The 22,548-nt window shown below is 38.7% G+C and overlaps 1 protein-coding gene across 1 annotated transcript in view; it reads right to left on the reverse strand.

The window, feature by feature from the left end:
• Nucleotides 1–22,548, reverse strand: part of THSD7A (thrombospondin type 1 domain containing 7A) — a 484,905-nt gene that overhangs the window by 148,005 nt on the left and 314,352 nt on the right. Inside the window, exon 6 of the mRNA XM_015095205.4 lies at nucleotides 21,738–21,950. Within this exon, the coding sequence (XP_014950691.3) occupies nucleotides 21,738–21,950 (213 nt within the window). The remainder of the gene's footprint in view (nucleotides 1–21,737; nucleotides 21,951–22,548) is intronic.

Below are 22,548 nucleotides of genomic sequence, written 5' to 3' on the forward strand. Positions count from 1 at the left end.
AAACTGCATTATAGATGAATGAATGTATTAAAGTACCCTGCTGCTGCTGCTGCTGCTAAGTCACTTCAGTTGTGTCCAACTCTGTGCGACCCCATAGACGGAAACCCACCAGGCTCCCCCGTCCCTGAGATTCTCCAGGCAAGAACACTGGAGTGGGGCGTCATTTCCTTTTCCAATGCATGAAAGTGAAAAGTGAAAGTGAAGTCGCTCAGTGGTGCCTGACTCTTAGCGACCCTAAGGACCGCAGTCCACCAGGCTCCTCCGTCCATGGGATTCTCCAGGCAAGAATACTGGAGTGGGTTGCCATTGCCTTCTCCATTAAAGTACCCTAAAATACATAATATAATATTCTTCATACTAAGTTGAAAATAGAAGAAAATAAAATTTTAAATTAAACACATAAGAATAATCAACATTTTAATTATTGATATGGTTACAATTTAATCACTGTCACAATCTAAATGATTAGATCAATTCCAGGAATATAAAACTTAAACAACCCTACTACTTCTGAGTAACAGAATTAATACAACTACTACAACTTTTTCCCAAGTATTCCTAGCATATTAAAACATGATATATACAAATTACAACTCTCATTGATATTATAATAATCTATCAATATTTTATACTTTTATGTAGAGGTCAGAGGTACGTATATGTAAGATTTGGATATGAACTTCTCCAGTAATTATGAAAAACATCCTTATAGCTACATTATCAGAGGCTCTTTAAAATAAATTAAAAATAAAGTGTTCAGTATAACTTCTTTCTTTACTTGCTATGTCATACTAATTTGGAATATTCATTTTTTTCATTAGCATTATGACAACCTATAAAAATCTTTCAGGATTGATGAAATATATGAAATGAAAATTCTAAAACATATGGACTCTCTCACTTTCTAAATTTAACATGTGAGGGGAACAAGAGCAATAGCAACACTGATGAAACCCAAATTCCACTACAATAAAATCCTCAGGATTATTCCTAGGCCAAATTTGGTTTTAAAGACAAATATACTTAGTTTAGTTTAAAGAAGAATAAGAGCATCTGTTTCAACCTCCTTTCCTCCCTGCTGTAGTTGGAGTTCTATTTCTACATTATCTGATTATACCACCTCCATAGCAGAATACTTAAAAATTTTTTTATTTAAAAATATTTTTATACAGTTTTAAAGGTTCCTTCCCATTTATTTACAGTTAATATAAAATACTAGCTATACTTCCCGTGTTGGACAACACATCCTTGAGCCTATCCTATGCTCAATAGCAGTTACCTCCTATTCCTCCAGCCCTATATTGCTCCTTCCATCCCCTTCCCACAGGTAACCACTACTTTGTTTCCTGAATCTGTGAGTCTGTTTTTTTTTTTTTTGCTATATTCATTAGTTCACCATACTTTTTATATTCCACATATAAATGATATCATATAGCATTTGTCTTTCTCTGACATTTCACTTAGCATAATATCCTCCAAGTCCAAACATGTTGCAAATGGCAGAATTTTTTTCATTTTTATGGCTGACTAGTATTCCACTGTGAGTGTGTGTGTATGTGTATACACCACAGTTTCTTTATCCATTCAATAGTTGATGGACAATTAGTTTGCTTCCATATCTTGGCAATTGTAAATAATGCTCCTAAGAACACTGGGATGCATATATTTTTTGAAACAGTGTTTTTTCCAGACATATACCCAGGAGTGAGGTTGCTAGTTTATATGGTAGCTCTATCTTTAGTTTTCTGAGGAACTTCCATACACTTTTCCACAGTGGCTGAAACAATTTACAGTCCCACCAACAGTGTACAAGGGTCCTCTTCTCTCTACATCCTTGCCAACAATTTCAGCCTGCCTTTTGTCTATGGAAAAAGTGTAGCCAAAGAGTAAGTTTAATCAGAGGAAGTGAGAACATGCAGAAACAAAGGAAAACAGCTAAAGGAAACCAAATAATAATAGGTTAGTCATTAAGCAGAGCCAAAGACCTTTAGTTCCTTCTCAAAGTCTATCGGTAATATTCTGATCCATATTCTGTGAGCTGTCTGGTAGACACCGAAAGCCTACTCGGTGGAAGAAGTTAACTGCACGATGAGCAGACTGTAGTCATGATATAGCAGCCACAATTCTGAAGACTGGTTTCAAGAAATGGAAACAACTACCTCTGGACCTAAAGATTTAAACAACCAAGATGATGTTGGTCAGACCACTGAGGACCAATTTCAAGATGACTGTCAGAGCTGACTGTGATGTTTCTGCATGTAGCAACCCTCCCTCAGACTATAAAAGCTATTGCCCACTGACTCTCAGAGGGGGAGGTGGCCTTTGGACAAGTGTACCCTCGGCCCCAGTCGTCAACACCCAAAATAAAGCAAACTTTCCTTTCCACCAGCCTGGCCTCTTTTCTGAGCAATAAGCAGTCAGATCTGGGTTACATGCTATCAGGTTGGTACAAAAGTAATTGCAGTTTTGAACTGTGAATTTTAAATCTTTGTAACTAGGCTCAAACACATATTTATTAATCAAAATCTGAATGATTACAATCAACACATTTTTGCCAACAGGAAATAAGTTTGTTTATTCCTTAGCATAAAAATCCGTGTTACAGGATTCCATGAACTCTTGGAAAGCATCTTCTGCCTTCTGCTGGTTGTGGAAGCATCTTCCCTGTAAAAAGTTGTCGAGATGCTTGAAGAAGTGGTAGTGAGAAGTCAGGTGAATATGGCAGATGCGGCAAAAATTCATAGCCAAATTTGTTCAACTTTTGAAGCACTCGTTGGTTGCGCAATGGGCAGTTTTCCACTGTCATGGAGAAGAACTGGGCCTTTTCTGTTGACCAAAAACGGTGACTGCAGGTGCTGCAGTTTCCACTGCATCTCGCCAATTTGCTGAGTACTTCTCAGACGTAATGGTTTCACAGGGGTTCAGAAAACTATAGTGGATCAGACTGGCAAACCACCAAACAGTGACCGTGACTTTCTCTGGTGCAAGTCTGGCTTTGGGAAGTGCTTTAGAGCTTCTTCTTGGTCCAACCACTGAGATGGTCGTGGCTCATTGTCATATAAAATCAACTTTCCCTCCCACATCAGAACCTGAATGAGAAATGGTTTGCTGCTGCTCAGAATAAGAGAAGATGACACTTAAAAACAATGATTTTTTGATTTTTGGTCAGCTCATGGGGCACCCACATGTGGAGATTTTTCAACTTTCCATTTTGCTTCAAATGTCAAATGACTATAGAAGGACTGACATTGAGTTCTTCGGCAACTTATCATGTAGTTTTAAGAGGATCAGCTTTGGTGATTGCTCTCATTTGGTCACTGTGGACTTCTGATGGTTGGCCCTACTTTCCTCATTGTCAAGGCTCTGCTCTCCTTTGCAAAACTTCCTGAACCACACTGCATTGTATGTTCATTAGCAGTTCCTGGGCCAAATGCATTGTTGATCTTGTGAGTTGTCTCTACTTCTTTAAAACCCATTTTGAATTTGAATTAAAAAATCACTCAAATTGGCTTTTTGTCTAACATCATTTCTATAGTCTAAAATATAAAATAAACAGCAAGTAATAAGTCTTTAGCAAGAAACATAAAACAAGAAGTGTGCCTTAAAATGATGTATAACGTAACCACATTTACTTAAGAATGTATTCCAATATCGAATGGCAAAGCCCAACAATGCAAAAACGCCATGACTTTTGTACCAACCTAATACAAAATGCCTGAAATCCAGCATTAAATACATGCTGTGGAGTGGATGAATGAGTGAGTCTAAGTAGCAGACTCTTAGTGATCTAACCGATGTTCAAACCAATTCTAAATGTTGATGCGATCAGAACTTCTCTGCAGGGTTCTAGCTCTCTCATGGCATATGGCCATCTTCTGTGTTGTGCAGCCTAGAAAAGCCCAGACTAAATATTCAGCAGGTTCACTGTATACTTTTCTTATTTAAAACTTCTGATATAGCTCTGAATCAAAACTGTCGTTTTGGAATCTTAATATTAAAAATATCAGGAAGAAATTCTGTGACATCATGTCATTTCTATGATCTCTACAATGATGTCCAGCAACGGAATGGTTCAATGGCAAAAGAGTAGAAGAGAACAGGACGGATAAAGAGCATCTTATAACAACGGTGGGAAAGGAAAAATAGATGCCTTGAAGCACTTTAGACACTACTCCATTTCTGCTGGCCTACTTCTGCTTTGGTAAGGACAACTCATGTTTTCTTAATCTAACATCAAATGCTTCAAGGGTATAAAATAAGTCCTTCTTCTTCCATCAAATTGTCACCTTGCATTGCTTCTACTGAGAAATCTCCTAGCAAAATTAGTTGATTCAAAAAGCCATATCTGACCCTTCTTTAAATAATCGAAAGGTTTTGAAAATGTTTCATAGACATATTCGTAAGAAAAACAGAGATTGAATCATTGCTTAGAGGCGATTATTGAATACACATGGGAGTATGAGCCCAGACAGTCACTGATTCAAAGTGGGAACTAACTTTCTAGTCTCTTTTTGTATCTGTTAGATCCATTCTGGGACAGAAATAAGAAAACACTTTGCTGATTTAAATAATGACTTCAAGTCAGGATATATTCAATGGCTCAAATGGTACCAACAAATACCTCTGTCTCTGTCTTTTATATTATAAACAATATGTAGAGACTAGATAGTTACAGTGTCTTTTTGGTTATTTTCACACAAGTTCTTGGGTGTGTTCTCTCCTGCAAGCCCAAACTGGGTCATACGCTCATCCTTAAAGCAATCGCTATGGCAGGTAGATGGAATACAGCTTTGGCTAGTACAGTCCCAGCAAGCTTTGTGAATAGGCTGGGGGGATGGATACATTCCTCAAAGAAAAGTCAGAGGTATAGTCAATGAGAGAGGGAATGAATGAATGTTGAGTAGGCAAGCAACATATGATGAACAGGTATCTAAAAATTTCAGATCAATTTACAAATTCTTTTAATTAAGGATTTAAGACTTTAAGATATAAGATCAAAGATTTAAAATTTCTAACAGTTAATTTACTTAAATTCTTTATCCCCTTTTAGCTTACTAGTAAAACTCAAAACCAAGAAAATGCCCTGTATTAATCTTACAGCTTTTCATACCTCATTCCCCATTTCAATACCAGGTGCTACTGAAGTAAGAAATCTTAGACTGAGGATCACAGCTAAGCAGCATCTACTCTTACCTCCAATATGGATTTTTGAGGAGTATTGTGGGACTAGCAGTCTTAAGAATTCAAAGATTACTACAGATTTATTTTCTCAGATATTTAATTGCCATTCCACAAAAAACTCCCTGATCTAAGTCAAGTGAAGTCCAATTTCTGACTATAGCCACTAACGTTATCTTTCCAAGGAAAGAAAGAAAACAAAAATTTTCTGTGCATGCCAGAGTACAATCCTTACATCATATGAATGAAAAATGTACTCAAAATCTAATTTTAAAATAATAGCAAAATGTTATGAGAATGAATTTTCAAAATTTGGTCAAATTCAAATCAGCTCATTCAAATGATCTCAGTTCTCTTCATTTAATAAATGAATACTTTATTAGCTCAATACTAATTTGAATCAATAGCATGTGTTCAGTGGAAAAAAAGAAATGTCAATTCAGAGATCTACTTCCTTGTGTAACATGAGAAAGGATTTTCTATGATGGAATGTTACTACTACGTACTTATTATTTTCTGATAGCTAATAGAATAGAAAAGCAGGCATTCATTTTTTAAGGATATATGTATATACATATGGTTTTGAATATATACAAAAATATACACATAATAGTTATAACTACTAGTGTTATAAAAATAAATGATAGGCTATAAATAATTTGATCAGTATGGGTAATTAATAAAATTATTATCTTTAGCTAAACAAACAAAAAAGAATGGTTTTTGTGCTTAGTTCCCTTTTTCACTATATTTTAAATTCACTTCAGATGAATGAAAGTAACCACAAATATTTAAACAGTATTTATTATGTGTAAGGCACAATTCTTACCACTTAACATATTTTAACTCATTTACACTCCACGACAATATTATGAGTAGGTAACTGCACTATCCTTATTTCATAGATGAGGAAATTTAGTCACAGAGGATTTAAGAAACTTGCCAAAGAAAATGGTAAAGTCAGCATCTGAGCCCATACTTAGTGCTTCAATGACTGGGTTCCAGAAAACTGAATCTCAGCAAAAATCAGATTAATGATAACATGCTGTGAGACGAATCCTTCAGATTGTAGGTTTTTATAAACATTGTTTACTTTTTTCCTCTTTATGCAAATACAGTGGCTGTTTTCTGGTGTACTGGCTCGTGAGAGTAGTGGAATTGGAAGACACATTGAGATGCTAATAGAGTGTGCAATTTGGTGTCCTGTCTAATTTGACCTCTAGTAGGCAAAGCCTGAATTTGCAGCGAGAGCAGTAACAAAAGTTTACTTAAGGAGAAATTGAGAGTCATTTCCTGAAAAGATGAAAGGTTCAGGAATAAAAGAAAGAAATTAGTGATGAATCTTATTGACAACTGTTATGTGGAGCACAGTGCTTGGAAATAAGTACACTAAAATAAATAAGACATGATCCCTACCTCCAGAGTGACCAATAGTATAGAGGGGATAATGCGTAAATTTGCAATAACCAAATTCTCTAAAATGTACCATGATGCAAGAAAGAGGACAGAAAGATGAGTGATAAAAGGGCCAGATGAGATCAGGGAAGACATACTGTGATTCCTAAGTAGCTCTGAACATTATGCAGGAGGCAACAGAAAGCCATCAAAAGATTTTTAAGCAGCTAAATCACTCAATCAAGAGGGGATATTTGGAGATCCCTGTGATCCTCAAATAAGGAAAATCTGCTCACGGGACCCCACCGTCTCTATTAACTGCCTCAGTGATTCCCAATCAGTCTGTCTCCTTTAAACTAGCGCCACCCTTTCCATTGTTGCCACCCTTACCTAAGCCTCACCACTCTCTCTCACCTGAATTACTGCCGCAGCCTCTTCACTGCTCCTTACTCATGCTTTCAAAGTTCATTCTCAACAAAGCAACAAGAATGATTCTTTAAAAACAAAAGTCAAAGTTCCAGTTACTTGTCTACTCAAACCCGCCAACAGATTTCGTCTTAGACTGAAGATCAAAGCTTCGGTGCTGTCTTCCTCCTGCATAACCTCTCTCAGCTCATCCCTCATTATTCAGCCCCTAAGATGCTCTGCTCCAACCACACCGGCCACTATGTTGTGCCTCAGATTCAAAGCAGTTCCCACCTCTGGGTCTTGCATTTGATGTTCCTTTTTAGCAGAGTTTTCTTAAGAGAACGCACTGGTCATAGCAAACACCCTCTTCCAATAACACAAGAGAAAACTGTACACATGGACATCACCAGATGGTCAAAATCATATTGATTATATTCTTTGCAGCCAAAGATGAAGTTCTACACTGTCAGCACAAACAAGACCAGGAGCTAACTATGGTTCACATCATGAGCTCCTCGTTGAAACAGGTTTAAATTGAAGAAAGTAGGGGAAACCACTTGGCCCTTCAGGTATGACCTAAATCAAATCCCTTATGATTATACAGTGGAAGCGACAAATCGATTCAAGATATTAGACCCGATAGACAGAGTGCCTGAAGAACTATGGACGGAGGTTTATAACACTGGATAGGAGGTAGTGACCAAAGCTATCCCCAAGAAAAAGAAATGCCACAAGGCAGAACAGTTGTCTGAGGAGGCCTTGCAAATATCTGAGAAAAGAAGAGAAGTAAAAAGCAAAGGAGAAAAGGAAAGATATACTCATCTGAAAGCAGAGTTGCAAAGAATAGCAAGGAAAGATAAGAAAGCCTTAAGTGAATAATGCAGAGAAAGAGAGGAAAACAACAGAATGGGAAAGACTAGAGTTATCTTACAGAAAATTAGAGATACCAAGGGAACATTTCATGCAAAGATGTATACACTAAAGGACATAAATGGTATGGACCTAACACAAGCAGAAGAGATTAAGAAGAGGTGGCAAGAATACACAGAAAAATTGTACGGAAAATGTCATAATAACCCAGATAACCATGATGGTGTGATCACTCACCTAGAGCCAGACATCATGGAATGTGAAGTCAAGTGGGCCTTAGGAAGCATCATTATGAACAGAGCTAGCGGAGGTGATGGAATTCCAGCTGGGCTATTTGAGATCCAGATGATGGATGTGATGATGGATGAAAGATGATGCTGTGAAAGTGCTGCACTCAATATGGCAGCAAATTTGGAAAACTCAGCAGTGGCCACTGGACTGGAAAAGGTCAGTTTTCATTCCAATCCCAAAGAAAGGCAATGCCAAAGAATGTTCAAACTACTGCACAACTGTACTCATTTCACATGGTAGCAAGTTCACGCTTAAATGCTTCAAGCTAGTGTTCAACAGAACACAAACTGAGAACTTCCAGATATACAAGCTGGACTTAGAAAAGGCAGAGGAGCCAGAGATCAAATTGCCAACATCTGTTTGGATCATAGTAGAAGCAAGAAAATTCCAGGAAAACATCTACTTCTGTTTTATTGATGACGCCAAAGCCTTTGACTGTGTGGATCACAACAAACTGGAAAATTCTTAAAGAGACAGGAATACTAGACCACCTTACCTGCCTCCTGAGAAAACTGTATGCAGGTCAAGAAGCAACAGTTAGAATTAGACATGGAACAATGGCCTGGTTCAAAATTGGGAAAGGAATATATCAAGGCTTTATTGTCATCTCCTTGTTCAACTTATATGCAGAGTACATCAGGTGAAATGCCACGCTGGATGAAGCACAAGCTGGAATCAAGATTCCAGGTGAAATATCGACCACCCCAGATATGCAGATGGTACCACTTTAAAGGCAGAAAGTGAAAAGGAACTAAAGAGCCTCTTAATGAAGGTGGAAGAGAAGAGTGAAAAGCTGGCTTAAAACTCAACATTCAAAAAACTAAGATCATAGCATCTGACTCCATCATTCATGACAAATAGATGGGGTCAAAAGTGGAAATAGTGACAGATATTATTTTCTTGGGCTCCAAAATCACTGTGGATGGTGACGGCAGACATGCAATTAAAGGACACTTGCTCCTTGGAAGAAAAGCTACTACAAACCTAGACAGCATATTAAAAAGCAGAGACATCACTGTTGACAAAGGTCCATTTAGTCAAAGCTATGGTTTTTCCAGTAGTCATGTATGGATGTGAGCTGGAGCATAAAGAAGGCTTAGTACCAAAGAAATGTGTTTCAAAATGTGGTGCTGGAGAAGACTATTGAGAGTCCCTTGGACAGCAAGGAGATCAAACCAGTCAATCCTAAAGAAAATCAGTCCTGAATTTTCAATGGAAGGACTGATGCTGAAGCTGAAGCTCCAATACTTTGTTCACCTGATATGAAAGCCGACTCACTGGAAAAAACCCTAATGCTTGGAACGACTGAAGGCAGGAGGAGAAGCGGGCAACAGAGGATGAGAGGGCTGGATGGCATCATCGACTCTATAGACATGAGTCTGAGCAAACTCCAGGAGATAGTGAAGGACAGGAAAGCCTTGCATGCTGCAGTTCATGGTGTTTCAGAGTCAGACATGACTGAGCAATTGAACAACTGCCTAGAATATTATCTCCCCAAATTCTCATGGAGTGACTTCTTCACCTCCTTTATGTCTCCTCACAGTTTTGACTCTATCAACAGGACTGAGTAAATTTTGGTGCTATGAGTGAGACGAGGAAACCAGGAGGAAAAACCAATTCTGGAGGGAAGATGATGAATTTCACTTTGAACTGAACTGAAAATGAACTGTTTGCTCAGTCGTGTCCGACTCTTTGTGACCCCATGGACTGCAGCCCACCAGGATCCTCCATCCATGGGATTCTCCAGGCAAGAATACTGGAGTGGGTTGCCATTTCCTTCTCCAGAGGATCTTCCTGACCCAGGGATCGAACCCAGGTCTCCCGCATTGCAGGCAGATGCTTTAACCTCTGAGCCACCAGGGAAGCCATAAACTTCACTTTGGTACATACTCATTTGGAAATGCCAGTAGGGTTTAGCTGGAGTTGTCAGGTAGAACTCAAAAACAGAAGGTTGATGGGGAATCTTAACATTTAAGGAAGAAGCACAGAAGGAATACAGCATACTGGAAACAGAAGTAGCCGTGGTAGACAAATTCTGACAAGTACCTCCCATCAAAAAGTATAACTGAGTCCAGTATCCCTTGAATATGGCTAGCCTAGGGTCTGGCTTTGACCCAAAGAAAGTGGTAGAAGTAACCTTAGGGCCGCCCCAGAATCCAGGCATCATAAGGTCTTTCACTCGTTTCGCCCTTTTGGAACACTGCTCTGTGATCACCTTGAGACTAAGCCCGTCTAGTCCACTGGGCGATGAGAAGACACAGGGAGGAAAAACAAGGTTCCTTCTCTGATATTATTGAGGCCAATTTAGACACCATCCACACCAGCCCTCCAGTGGAGAATACCTGACCAGTGAGCCTAGGAGGAACCCAAGAGAACCAAAGAGGCCCAGCCAACAAATAGAATTGAGAAAAAAATTTTGTGAAGTTTAAGGGTGGTTTGCTATGCAGCATACAGATCTGGTACAGAACTCGGTACCTAGAAATGGGGTCTTCTGAAACATAAACCTAAAATATTACCTCAATGGACATGAACTTGAGCAAACTCGAGGAGTTGGCGGAGGACAGAGGAGTCTGTTATTAAAATCAGCTGACGTGCTACAGTTCATGGGGTCGCAAAGAGTCAGACACAACTTAGCGACTGAACAATAACAACAACAACAACAAAAACAACAGGTAGCATGGCCAAAATGTAGTAAAGGCTGAAAAGTAGGTGAGAAGATTGTTAACAGAGGATGGAGTCAGAGTCTCACATTACATACTTTGGAAAAATTGGCAGAACTGTTGCTTATAGAAACTTGCAAGATAGAAAATAGTAAATGAACATATGTATCCAGATGTTTCTGGGAAAGATGTTAAAAAATGTCAATTTAACTTTTTTCCACTGAGAATCATATGCTATAGAGAGAGAAATAAACTACAAAAAGAATAACTCAATGTGCAGTTGGAATTATGATGATGCCATGATGTGCTGAAATAGAAAACAAAATTGTTTCTTTCTTCTAGTTAGAAAAGAGAAAGATTTTCAGAGTAATAAATGGCCTAAGAAAAAAACCAATTCAAGGATGCAGCTAAAAGTTCTTTGATAAGACCTCAGAAAAATTCAGTGGTATTTAGAAGACTCTCTGTCTTTTCAAAGGCCTCTAAAATTCTTAAAGGCAGTTTCCACAGCAGCCTCATACATGGCCCAAAATAAAGAGAGGTTTTTTTCATAAAGCAAATTATCCACATTATGGATATGGCTTTGGTACCACAGAGTGACCTCCAATGAGATTCTTAAGAAACTAACATTTTAACAGGGCTGTATTGATAAAAAACACTGTCACCTTGGTCTTCGAGAAATTGAAAAGTTTCAAAATGAATAAAAGGATTCCAGGCTCTCTGGTTCACATGAGGAGGAGGCAGACTAAGGAAGCTCCTCAGCTATAAATGTGTATTTCTTATGGAAAAGGCAAGACATCTTATGGAAAATCCAGAAGTTCAGAAGTGAAGAACAAAGAGCCAAGGAGTAAAATGGACTAGGGAAACACTCTCAAGGAACAAAAACTGGCTTAGATCAAAGAATTTTCCTCCCCTGATATAGGGGAGACAGGCTGGGTTTCAGAACTGGTATAGACCACAGACTGCCCAACGCTTCCTGTTTTTCTCATCTTTGAGTCTATTCTGATTTTCTGCTCCCTGTTACATCATTGTATGTTGTATGGGCAGAGAAGGTATCTTGTCTTTTTTGTTCAGATTCCTCTGACTTGAGAATAGCCACACCTAGAAACCTTAAATTTCGATTTCAATCTGAAATCAGGTTCTTTGCTACAAGTAACATAAAACAAGGATTATATGAAGTCTTTATCTTAAGGAAAACCATTTTTCACAAATCACTCTGTGGAAAGCATGCACTAGTGTAGAGTAAGACCTTGAAGAAATGTGTATGTCAGGTGAGGGAAGAAAGGGTTTCATTTTGGGGGGAAATTATCTGAATGATTAAACTTTTTATTATATCTACAAATTGAAATATCTTTCAATATGAGGGTTATGTTTCCATGTCTTGACACCTTAAATAATTCATTCAGATAAACTGAGAGATTCTGTAGGACTGAGTACTTTCTAAATTCACAGAAAAAAGAAAGGAATAATGATACACAAGTTAGAAACAAAAGCACTTGAACATTTACAATTTTTAAAAATAAACACTCTAATCCTATCATAGAAAATAATTTTGTGTTTGTGGAGGGGGTATTATGTGGAAGATGCAAAGCACAGTTCTGTTTAAGACATCAAGTTATATAATTTTAATTTGATCAGATGAGACTGTCATTTTATTTTTGCAGTGCTAGAGAGCTGGGTTTGATCCCTGGGTTGGGAAGATCCCCTGGAGAAGGGAATGGCTACTCACTCCAGTATTCTGGCCTGTAGAATTCCATGGACTATAGAGTCCATGGGGGTCACAAAAGTTGGACATGACTGAGGGACTTTCACTTCACTTCAATAAGAAGGTTATATATTTATTTTTATATTTTAAGGTTTATTTTTTCTCCTCAAAAAAAAAAAAAGTCTGTAATTGAAGAATAGCATCAATAGCACTTTGAAATGCACAGGAAAGAATTTGACAAATTGCCTCCAGGGGAAAAATAGCTCATTTAAAAATAAGAGCTCAAAGCATATATGTAAAAAAGAATACAAATAAAAGAGAGTGTATGTGTGAGTGCTTGGTCTGACTTTTGTGACCCTGTGGAATGTAGCCCGCCAGACTTCTATGCCCATGGGATTTCCCAGGCAAGAATACTGCAGTGGATTGCCATTTTCCTTCTCCAGGAAATCTTTCCCACTCAGGTACCAGACATCTCCTGTGTCTCCTGCATTGCAGGCAGATTCTTCAAACCCTGAGCCATCCAGGAAGCCAAAAAAAGAGTCGCTGCACCTGAACTGTTGTCCCTGAGATACCTCTTCTACATCTGAACTAGATGCAGATCATGAAACAGCAAACTTTAAGCCTGATGACGTAACCACCTGAGAATTTTGATAGTCTCAGGTGAAATGGGGGCGTACCTTGCATTTAAGAGGAATGAAAACCACTGTGACCAGATGGTGGACTGTGGTAAATTAAATCCTTTGCCATCATTCTTTGTAATGTCTCTCATCAAGCAGTAGAGCCTGTTTCTCTCTTCATTAAATCTGAGTTGTCATCGGGACTTCTTTTGACCAAAAGAATGTGGCAGAAGCAACATCGGACAAGCTCAAGGGTCTTGTCAGCTTCTGTCTCCGTCCTTTTAAAGCAGTGCCCTACATCCACCATGTAAGGAAGCTGGTCTAGTCTAAGTGAGAATGAGAGCCCCTGTCAAGAAGTACCAACACACCCCAGCAGGCAGTTCACATCAGTTGGAAATTACGTGAGGGGGTCCATCTTGCATCTGGCTCCAGGCACAGCCAAACCTCTGCAAGTGAGCACAGTCAAACCTGAACAGGAACTCAGCAGAGTCATGAGAAATCCTAATTGTTTTTGTTTCAGCCAGTGAGTTTCAAGGTGGTTTACTACCCGGCAATAGTTACCTGACACATGACCTGAGAGGTAGGAAAGAAATCAGAGGGATGGAGAATCAACGAAATCAGGGGAAACAAAGTCAGCTAGAGGAGATTAAGAGATAAACAAAGTCACAGAAGCAAACAAGAGAGAGAGACAGTGTAAGGGATGAGAATCTGTTAGGAGAATCTCTTAGCTTTAACAGTCAAACTCCAGTCTCAAATGACTGAAAGGTGTGTCTTCTATCATACTGGCTTTTACTGGCCCAGCTATGAGAAAACTGGCTGCCCTAGGTTATGTTAAGGCACTTGACCACTTATGATAAAGTGAAAAGCTATTTTCTTTCTCTTGCATTTGCCATTCAAGTGGTAAATAACACTCAGTGAGAGATTTATATCATCCAGTTAAGTGGTTAGCAAACTACTGTTCACTTAACTTTCATTCGAGGTTTCTGCTATAACTATCCTACTTTACAGAAGAAACTTCCTTATAAAACTCTGCTCTTTGCTAAGATACTGCTAGGTAACAGAACCCTGGCTCAATCCTGATGACTTCCTTACAAATAAAAAATATTTTTTATTTATATCATATCAAAACATAATATACATATCACACATACATGCATGCTCAGTTGACTCTTGAGACCTGCCAGGCTCCTCCATGGAATTTCCCAGGCAAGAATACTGGAGTGGATTGCCATTTCCTCATCCAGGGGATCTTCCTGACCCAGGGATACAACCTGTGTCTCCTGCATTGCAGGTGGATTCTTTACCACAGAGCCACCAGGGAGATCCATACACACCACACTCACTCACATATACAAATGCACAAGGCTAGATCAGGACATCTGATGCCAGATTTTTTAAGACCAAAATAAAATTGTGATTACTACAAACCAACACTGAAGAATAGCTTGTTGTCTTAAACTTTCTTAAAAGGCTGTAATGACTTTCATCTTTACAACAAATTGAATAGAGACTCTCAGCCGAATTATAGGAAACAAATCTTACCAACAGTGTTAGATGATCCTAATTGTAAAGTAAGAGAGCTTAGATTTAAGCATAATATCCAACCTAATTATATTCCAAACACATTAAATGACATAGCATTCTACAGGAAGGAAACTCCTTAGTTGATTTATTGCCTAAATTATGGAAAAACAATTAAGTTATAGGACATATTTGTGCATTTAAAAAGATCAGCTTTTCCACATAATGGCTATGTAATTTGTGTTAAGAAGTAGATTCCAATTTCAAAGAGTGATCATGGTTTTGAAATTGTGTTCTACAGATATTTCAATTGATCTGAACTCAAGTTCTTGTCAAAGTTTTAGGAGCAAATCATAGGTTAGCTTCCCTTCTAAACTTACACAAATTTTAACTGACATTTTCATCACTCCTCCTTCTGTATTATGAGGTGCTTGTACATTATTGATAATAATTATGAAAAGATACAGCACAGAGGGTATTATCCTGATGAAAAAATATTTAAGAATAGGTTTTACAATTTCAAGTTCTTGAAAAGATATGTCAACATTTTCAACTATTGAACAACGTCAATGCCTGCTACTAGGGTGTTTTTAAGTTTCTGAGCCTTCTGAAATTCCACTTTCCATTTAACTTAAAATAGAATTATTTAAATTTCACTGGAGAATTCATGAACAATTATGTCATAATAGCTGGAAGTTTCCTGGACCCACCTTCCTCCTTCCAGGTAGCATCTGTGGGCCAGTGGTTGACTGGTTTGAGAGTATACAATCCCAGCTCCTTTATTTTTAAAACTATAAGCTTTGGGATTTAATTTACACTCCAGAGTGTCTCATCTGCTTAGACTGTGTCTGAAACTTTGGTGTTTCTCTGTGCAGAAAGGAGTTCACTTAGCAGGCCTGAGACTGTTACCCTTAGACACTCTTGATCACTCAGCTGGCCCGTGGCTTGCATCTGGAAACTTGAATATGTGCAGGGCTCTACATTCTCTGGGCTTCCCTGATAGCTCAGGTAAAGAATCTGCCTGCAATATGGGAGACCCCGGTTTGATTCCTGGGTTGGGAAGATCCCCTGGAGAAGGGATAGGCTACCCACTCCAGTGGTTTTGGGCTTCCCTTCTGGCTCAGCTGGTAAAGAATCTGCCCACAATGCAGGAGACCTAGGTTCAATCCCTGGGTTGGGAAGATCCCCTGGAGAAGGGAAAGGCGACCCACTCCAGTATTCTGGCCTGGAGAATTCCATGGACAGTCCATGGAGTTGCAAAGGGTCAGATACGACTGAGCGACTTTCACTTTCCATGTTCTCTAAATAATTAAAGTTTTGTTCACTGGGCATAAAGCACTTTCACAAATAATTGCTGCTTAGACTGAAAGACTGCTTTCCTCGTGGGAGTCTGCAATTTTGGTAGGTGCTACTTAGCAGGTGAGGCTTCCCCTGGTGGCTCAGTGATAAAGAATCCACCTGCCAATGCAGGAGACGGGGTTTGATCCCTGGGTCAGGAAGATCCACTGGGAGGAGGAAATGGCAACCCATTCCAGTATTTTTGTCTGGGAATCACATGGACAGATGAGTCTGGTGTGCTAGACCTTGGGGTAGCAAAGAGTCGGACACAACTGAGCACAGCACACAAACAGAAGGTGACTGCATGGCTGAGTCAATACAAACTCTGGACTCCTAGGCTCAGATGAGCTTTCCTGGTAGACAACACTTCACGCATGCCACAATTCACTGGTGGAAAAATGACGCACATCCTACGTGATTTTGTTGCGAGAGGACTCTCAGAAGCTTGCGCCTGGTTTTCTCCAGACTTTGCCCCATGTGCCTTTTTTCTTTTGCTGATTTTGCTTCGTGTCCTTTTGACAAAATAAATCACTTACTGAGTTCTATAAGTTCCTCTCCTTAATTAAAGAACCTGGGGGTAGTCTTGGGTACCCAAGACACACTCCCCTTTCATTATTTTCCTTCTTCATTCCCCATTTTCTTACTGGCTTTCCCTGAGAGCACATCCTTAATCAACTGTTGGCATCCCAATCCTTGACATGGTCTATGTCTCTAGGGCAGCTTATGAGTATTCTCAATCAGACCAAATATTAGTTTCAACTAGAAGCTTCGTAATCTCTATTCCTGGGATGATTTCCTCCTTACCTCTTATACTCTTTTCCAAATACCTCTACCCCCCTCCAAACTGTTGTTCTCTAATAAATATATATTTGGACCAATTAATTCAGCATTTACGTGATTTGCAAATTGCATATACACTGTATGTACTACAAGGCTTAAAATAGAACCCGCTTGCCCCATTTCTCCCTGTACTGAGTCCTGTTTCCCAGAGACAAAAATTTTCCATACTTTTTAGGTGCTAATTCCTGATTTACCTCAGGATACCAGGTTTTACATTCCTCTTAATACTGAATACCTGGGAAAAATAAGTACAACATGAACTGCTTGGGAAAGAAATAGTATTCAAGTCTCTACTTCCTTCTACTCATATGCGGACACATATCTCGTTCCATGAGGGAGAGGAAGAAATTGGTGGTAAAAATTAAGAAAGACTAAGAAGTCATATGACAAGCCAGTGCTTGGGATATTAGAGTCATCTTCAACCATCTTTCATAGTTTGTTCTTTTGGAACTTCTGCCAATATACAGAAATGGTTCCCAAAACAGGCAGAAAAATTTACTTTAAAGACCTGCTTCAGTACTACTCTCTTAGTGGTCTTAACCTTACGTCTTCTTCAGCATTACCCAAATCCAGCCAGTTTGCTTTGGTGCTGGGAGTCTTTGGATAAAAGAGTCAGTTCCTAGGTTCCACCAAAACAATCCTTTTCTCATTTTAGTACAGAGGTTCACAAACTTCATTGTGCATGCATCAGAATTATCCAGAAATCCCCATAAAAATGCAGCTTTCTGGGACTTGCCTCCATATATGGTAATTAAGTGAGTCTGTAGATAAGACAGAAATCTGGTTTTATAGCACACTTAAGGAGATTTTGATACTGGGGGATCCAGGATACCCTTTGCCAAAGCAGATCTAGCATCTTACAGGGTAATTTGAAAAAATACTTGCATATAATGAAAACACACATATGTACATATATCTCATATCTATTTATAGATGACTTAAAACATCTAATGTTATTTCTGTGTATGCTCAGTCGCTCAGTCATGTGTGACTCTTTGCGACCCTATGGACTATAGCCTGCCAGGCTCCTTTGTCCATGGGATTTTCCAGGCAAGAATACTAGAATGGGTTGCCTTTTCCTAATCAAGGGGATCTTCCCAACTCAGGGACTGAACCTGCATCTCTTGTGTCTCCTGCACTGGCAGGCAGATTCTTTACCACTGAGCCACCTGGAAAGCCCTAAAATTATGTATACATTTTTAAAAATTGTACATGAAAAATCTGTTGGCATTCTTAGAAATCCAATAGTTTTTAACCACAGTGGCATGATGCAATGGTGTGCTACAATCAGGGTTCAGGTATATGTTAAACATTTGTTGCTAATGACACTTAGAGTTAGTCAGTTACTCTTAACAAATGAATTGCAATAATTTAAGGTTATCTATATAATCATGACATTCCCAGTTAGTTGAGTTTTGACACACTTTACCTAATAGAAGAGGAAGGCATTGAGCTTCAAGAACAGTATAATACACTTGGAGGTCATGGCTGGATCTTGCTCTTACTACTGTACTGTTACTCTTAGTAGCTGTGTAATCAGGGATTGTATAGATTTACTTCTATAAAAATATCATCTTAGGGTTTCATAAAAATCTCTGTGAATTTGGACTCAAGTGTGAATATGACTCATGCATGTCAGTGTCACTGGTTAGATGTTAACTGTTACTCATGTGGATAAAAATGAGAAAGGCAGCATAGAAATTCCAGGAAAACAGTAGCTTTGAAATTCACACAGAAAGGTATCAGTACTCAGATTCCTGGAATAGAACATATGATAATGAAATATGGATAGCATCATTTTATATGGATAGTATGATTTTATATCATCTTATATGGAAATAATATTTGATTTACAGTATCCTTACAGAGTCAGTAAGATCAGAGACTATTTTTCACTTTCAGCCTAATAGCCTTGCTTTCCTTCTGTCTCTAAGGAACCAATTTGGGAAACAAAGAACACTTGCCTCATCAATTTACACCTTTAAATAAAACACAAACAGATCCTGCCAAACCTGGAAGAAGGCAGATTCTGGGTTTGCTCACAGGTTCAGCATCCTTGAGGATCCCACTTGCCCCCTGCCCCATCACACCAGACCTTTGGTGCAGAGTTCCTGCCTTTGTGCTCAGAGATGGCACTGCTTTTCTGAAGGTCTTTTAATTATGAGTAGTATTTTTTTTTGTTGTTACACATAAAACATTCCTCTCTTTCTGGAGAGGCTAATTGCCTCTTTGAGTTCTCCTTTGTCTTTCATTTTTGTTATACCCCTCTGTCAGAGAATCTACACAAAACTTCTCTTGGGGGTTCTTTCAACTCTTTCCCAATCCTGCTCCTTAGAAGTCAACTGGGAAAACGAACAATAACAGCAAGCAGCAAATCCTATTGATCTCAAAAGCCTGGTAAAGAATAATTCAGAAGGAAAGAGACTTTAGACACTTTGTGATCATTAACAAAGTTGTGAAATTTGTGAGGAAGGTGGGAGAAAAAAGATTTTTTTTAAAATTATTTGTTAGATTCACAGGCTCTAATCCTCATCTCCCTAGTTGAGCTGTAACTTAATTATAAAACAAAATCTATAGCCACAGACAGGCTTAGAGGTACAGTCTGTACAACTAATCAGCTAATTCCCTGGGCTCGATTTAATTACAAAATGACATTCGGTGCAGCTGCTAAACACTTTACCAGATGACCACATGATAATACTCGTATAGTACTTACAGGTCCCCAGCTTTTGAGCTGATTTTAGCAGTGCAATTATGTTTCAGGTATAATAAATTTGAACAGCTCTAGGATTTATAATAAAAGATTCTCTTGATTTTATACATTTCCGTAGTTGAGCCAGCTAAAGTATTGAGTTGCCCTACAACTCATATATGTCAGGAAGTAAAACATAATGACAGAGGAGATGTCCTGATAAAGACCAATAATAACAAACTGAATTTCAGTAACACATTTCTTACCTTTTAAAATTCATTGTCTTTGTTTGGTGGACAAAGTGAAATCTGCTTATGTATACTGAGTTATCAACTTGTATTTTAGATTATGACATACATTATTTTTCAATGCAACTAGACATAGCTAACTCATTTGTCTGCTTGTCTCAATGTTCCATAAGAAAATCTGGGAAGTGATTGTCCTACAAAATGTTTCTTACCTGACAAAATTAATTACTAATATTTTTAAAATAGTCAGCTCCTGTAGTATATTTCAAACATTTTCAATTTGTACAAACATCCAGGAAGACCACTGCAATATGTAAGGTCTGATTTTTCATTTTATAACATTTAGCCAGAAGTTCCATGCACAGTTAACTTTTCATTTAGAGCTGTTTTCATCCTAGCCCACACAAATATACTTTTAATAATACTTGGGATCCCAGTTTCTCCCTAGGTCTCTAGGAGGTAAAGAAAAATTATTTAAATTGAGGAAAAGGAATCAAGAAGCAGTATCATTAAGGGAGTTACTAATGATGCTAAAATAAATATGACCCTTACTGCTTTTCCAGCAACTCACATAGTAATGTACTGTCATTTAATTCAAATTAGGATTTGAAGTGGGTATATAAACACAACAGGATGCGTTCCATTTGCGTCCTTTCTCCTAGATGTTAATCCTCTTTTTTTTTCCCTCTAGCGTAGAAATGGGTACAAGCTAAAGAGAGGATGTATCATAACTAATTATATCTACAGAGAAAAGAGCAACATTCACTGTCAAGTATCTGGAGCTCTAATCCCCTTCTTCACATTCACCTTCCAGCCTCCAGTGCTGGTACAGATTTTACCTGATGCGGTCCTGCACGACTACCTGAGACACCAGACAAAGACAACATTGCACGTTTCAAAGCTGAAAGGCTCATTTCTCAGTACTGGCAGTGTTTGTCAGTCTCTTACCCCAGAGAGTATCTTTCTTTACTGAGCAGTGATTGAGTCACGGGAGGAAAAGATTCTGTTTGCTGGAAAAAAATAGGATAGAAGGAATCATGACGGTTACCAGATGTTCCAGTGGCCCTGCGGGGGCACCAGAACGTTTCTGCGTATGCTGTAAACAGCAGCAACTGTCAACCATGGGGCCCTGGGGGGCGGTGCTCACGCTGCTCTGATGTGCAGAGTCATAGGATTCCAGATTTGGAAGGGACCTTAGAGACAATTTTAGCCAGAGGTTTATACTACGTCTGAGGGACGTCTGTGTTTCCTAAGTGTAATTCAGAGATTGCTAAAGAGTCAGGGGGAATCTCCCTGAAACAGTAGCATCATGCTTGGAAAGGATGCAAAAATCTTCAGTTAAGGCTGAGAGCAAGACAGTATATTTTATCAAACAAAAATCAGTTGTAAAAGTCCTGGGTAATTCTTGTGGTTCAAGAAGAGAACTTTGTGGAAAATCCTCACCCAGGGGGCTCTATGACATTCCTGGAAGGGAGAGTCCTAGAGTTCAGAAGGTTGATTCCGGAGGAACTCGAGGCTGCAACAGGACTCATGGCTTGGTAATCATTACTAAGACACATTATCAGGGTGGGAGATGAAGGCTTCTGAAATCAAGTCAACCAAAGCTAACAACCCTTCTTCTTTATTTACATATCACTTTCTACGGAAATTAAAAAATCTTAGAAAAATGTTACCTCTCATTGTTTTTACACCTTGTCTTGATGATGGCTTCTTATTGCATGTTACTTGTTTTAAAAGTGAAAATACCCTGTGATTGCTTAAAGACCCTCTCCACAGCCGCCATCAGAAAAAATGAAAGAGAGAAAGAGAAGAAAGAGGAAGGAAAGAAGGAAGAACGGAAGGGGCAGCTGTTTCTGTGTTAGTAAACAGAACCAGCTATGACGTCAGAAGACATGATATTTTAACCTAAGGAAAAGTATTTTTCCAGGGTCAAACAGACAACCATAAAATGAAAGGAGGACAGATAATCTTTCTTACCGTCACTGTTGATGCACACAACCTCTTGAACTTGCGTGCCTGGACCGCACTCCTTGCCGTTGTCTGGTTCACAGTCGCCGAGCCTCACCGCTTTCCAGTCGTAGCAGGATGGCTCCTCACAGGGAATGGCTTCCAGCAAGTGAGGGCAGTTCCCAGAGCCTCCAGAGCCTCCAGTGGGCTCATTGGTGATGCGCCGCTTCCTCAGTTTGAAACCTGAATTGTTGGGGAAGGAAAATATTCTTTGTTACCATCATGGGTTGAATATTTCAGAAGGCTGAATGAAATCCTAAGTGAAAGCAGGATGAGGGTAAAGGGTAAAATTCATATGTGCTTTATTCACTAGTGTATCCCCAAGCTCTAGTTTAATAGGAGCTCATTAATAATTTATTAGATGAATAAATGAATGAACAAATGGCCAAAGAGGGACTTTTGATATTTGCTTACTATAGTAAAAATAAAGCAAGAAAAGAGCGGCAGAGCGAGAAAAAGAGGAGATTTTGCTTTTGGTTAATTTGGAAAATCTGTAGTTATAAAATGTTCAAAGACAATACAATCTCCAAAGACATCATAAAATCTCAAGCTATTCAGAAATATTCATGACCAGACAAAAGTGGTATTACTTTGAATTCCTCAACAGGCTTATGTGGTTAAACTTGAAAAGGAACCTCTGAGAAGTTGGATGATCTCAGAAAATTATCTTTTTGAGCCTTAGTTGATTTTAGACTCCCCAGAAATTTGAATTAGGGATATAATCCATCTGGGTTCTAATGAGGAGTATTCAAAGACCTGCTCTGTGCTTTAATAGCACCTA

Source organism: Ovis aries, chromosome 4 (assembly GCF_016772045.2).
Source record: "Ovis aries strain OAR_USU_Benz2616 breed Rambouillet chromosome 4, ARS-UI_Ramb_v3.0, whole genome shotgun sequence".
NCBI classification, from domain to species: Eukaryota; Metazoa; Chordata; class Mammalia; order Artiodactyla; family Bovidae; genus Ovis; species Ovis aries.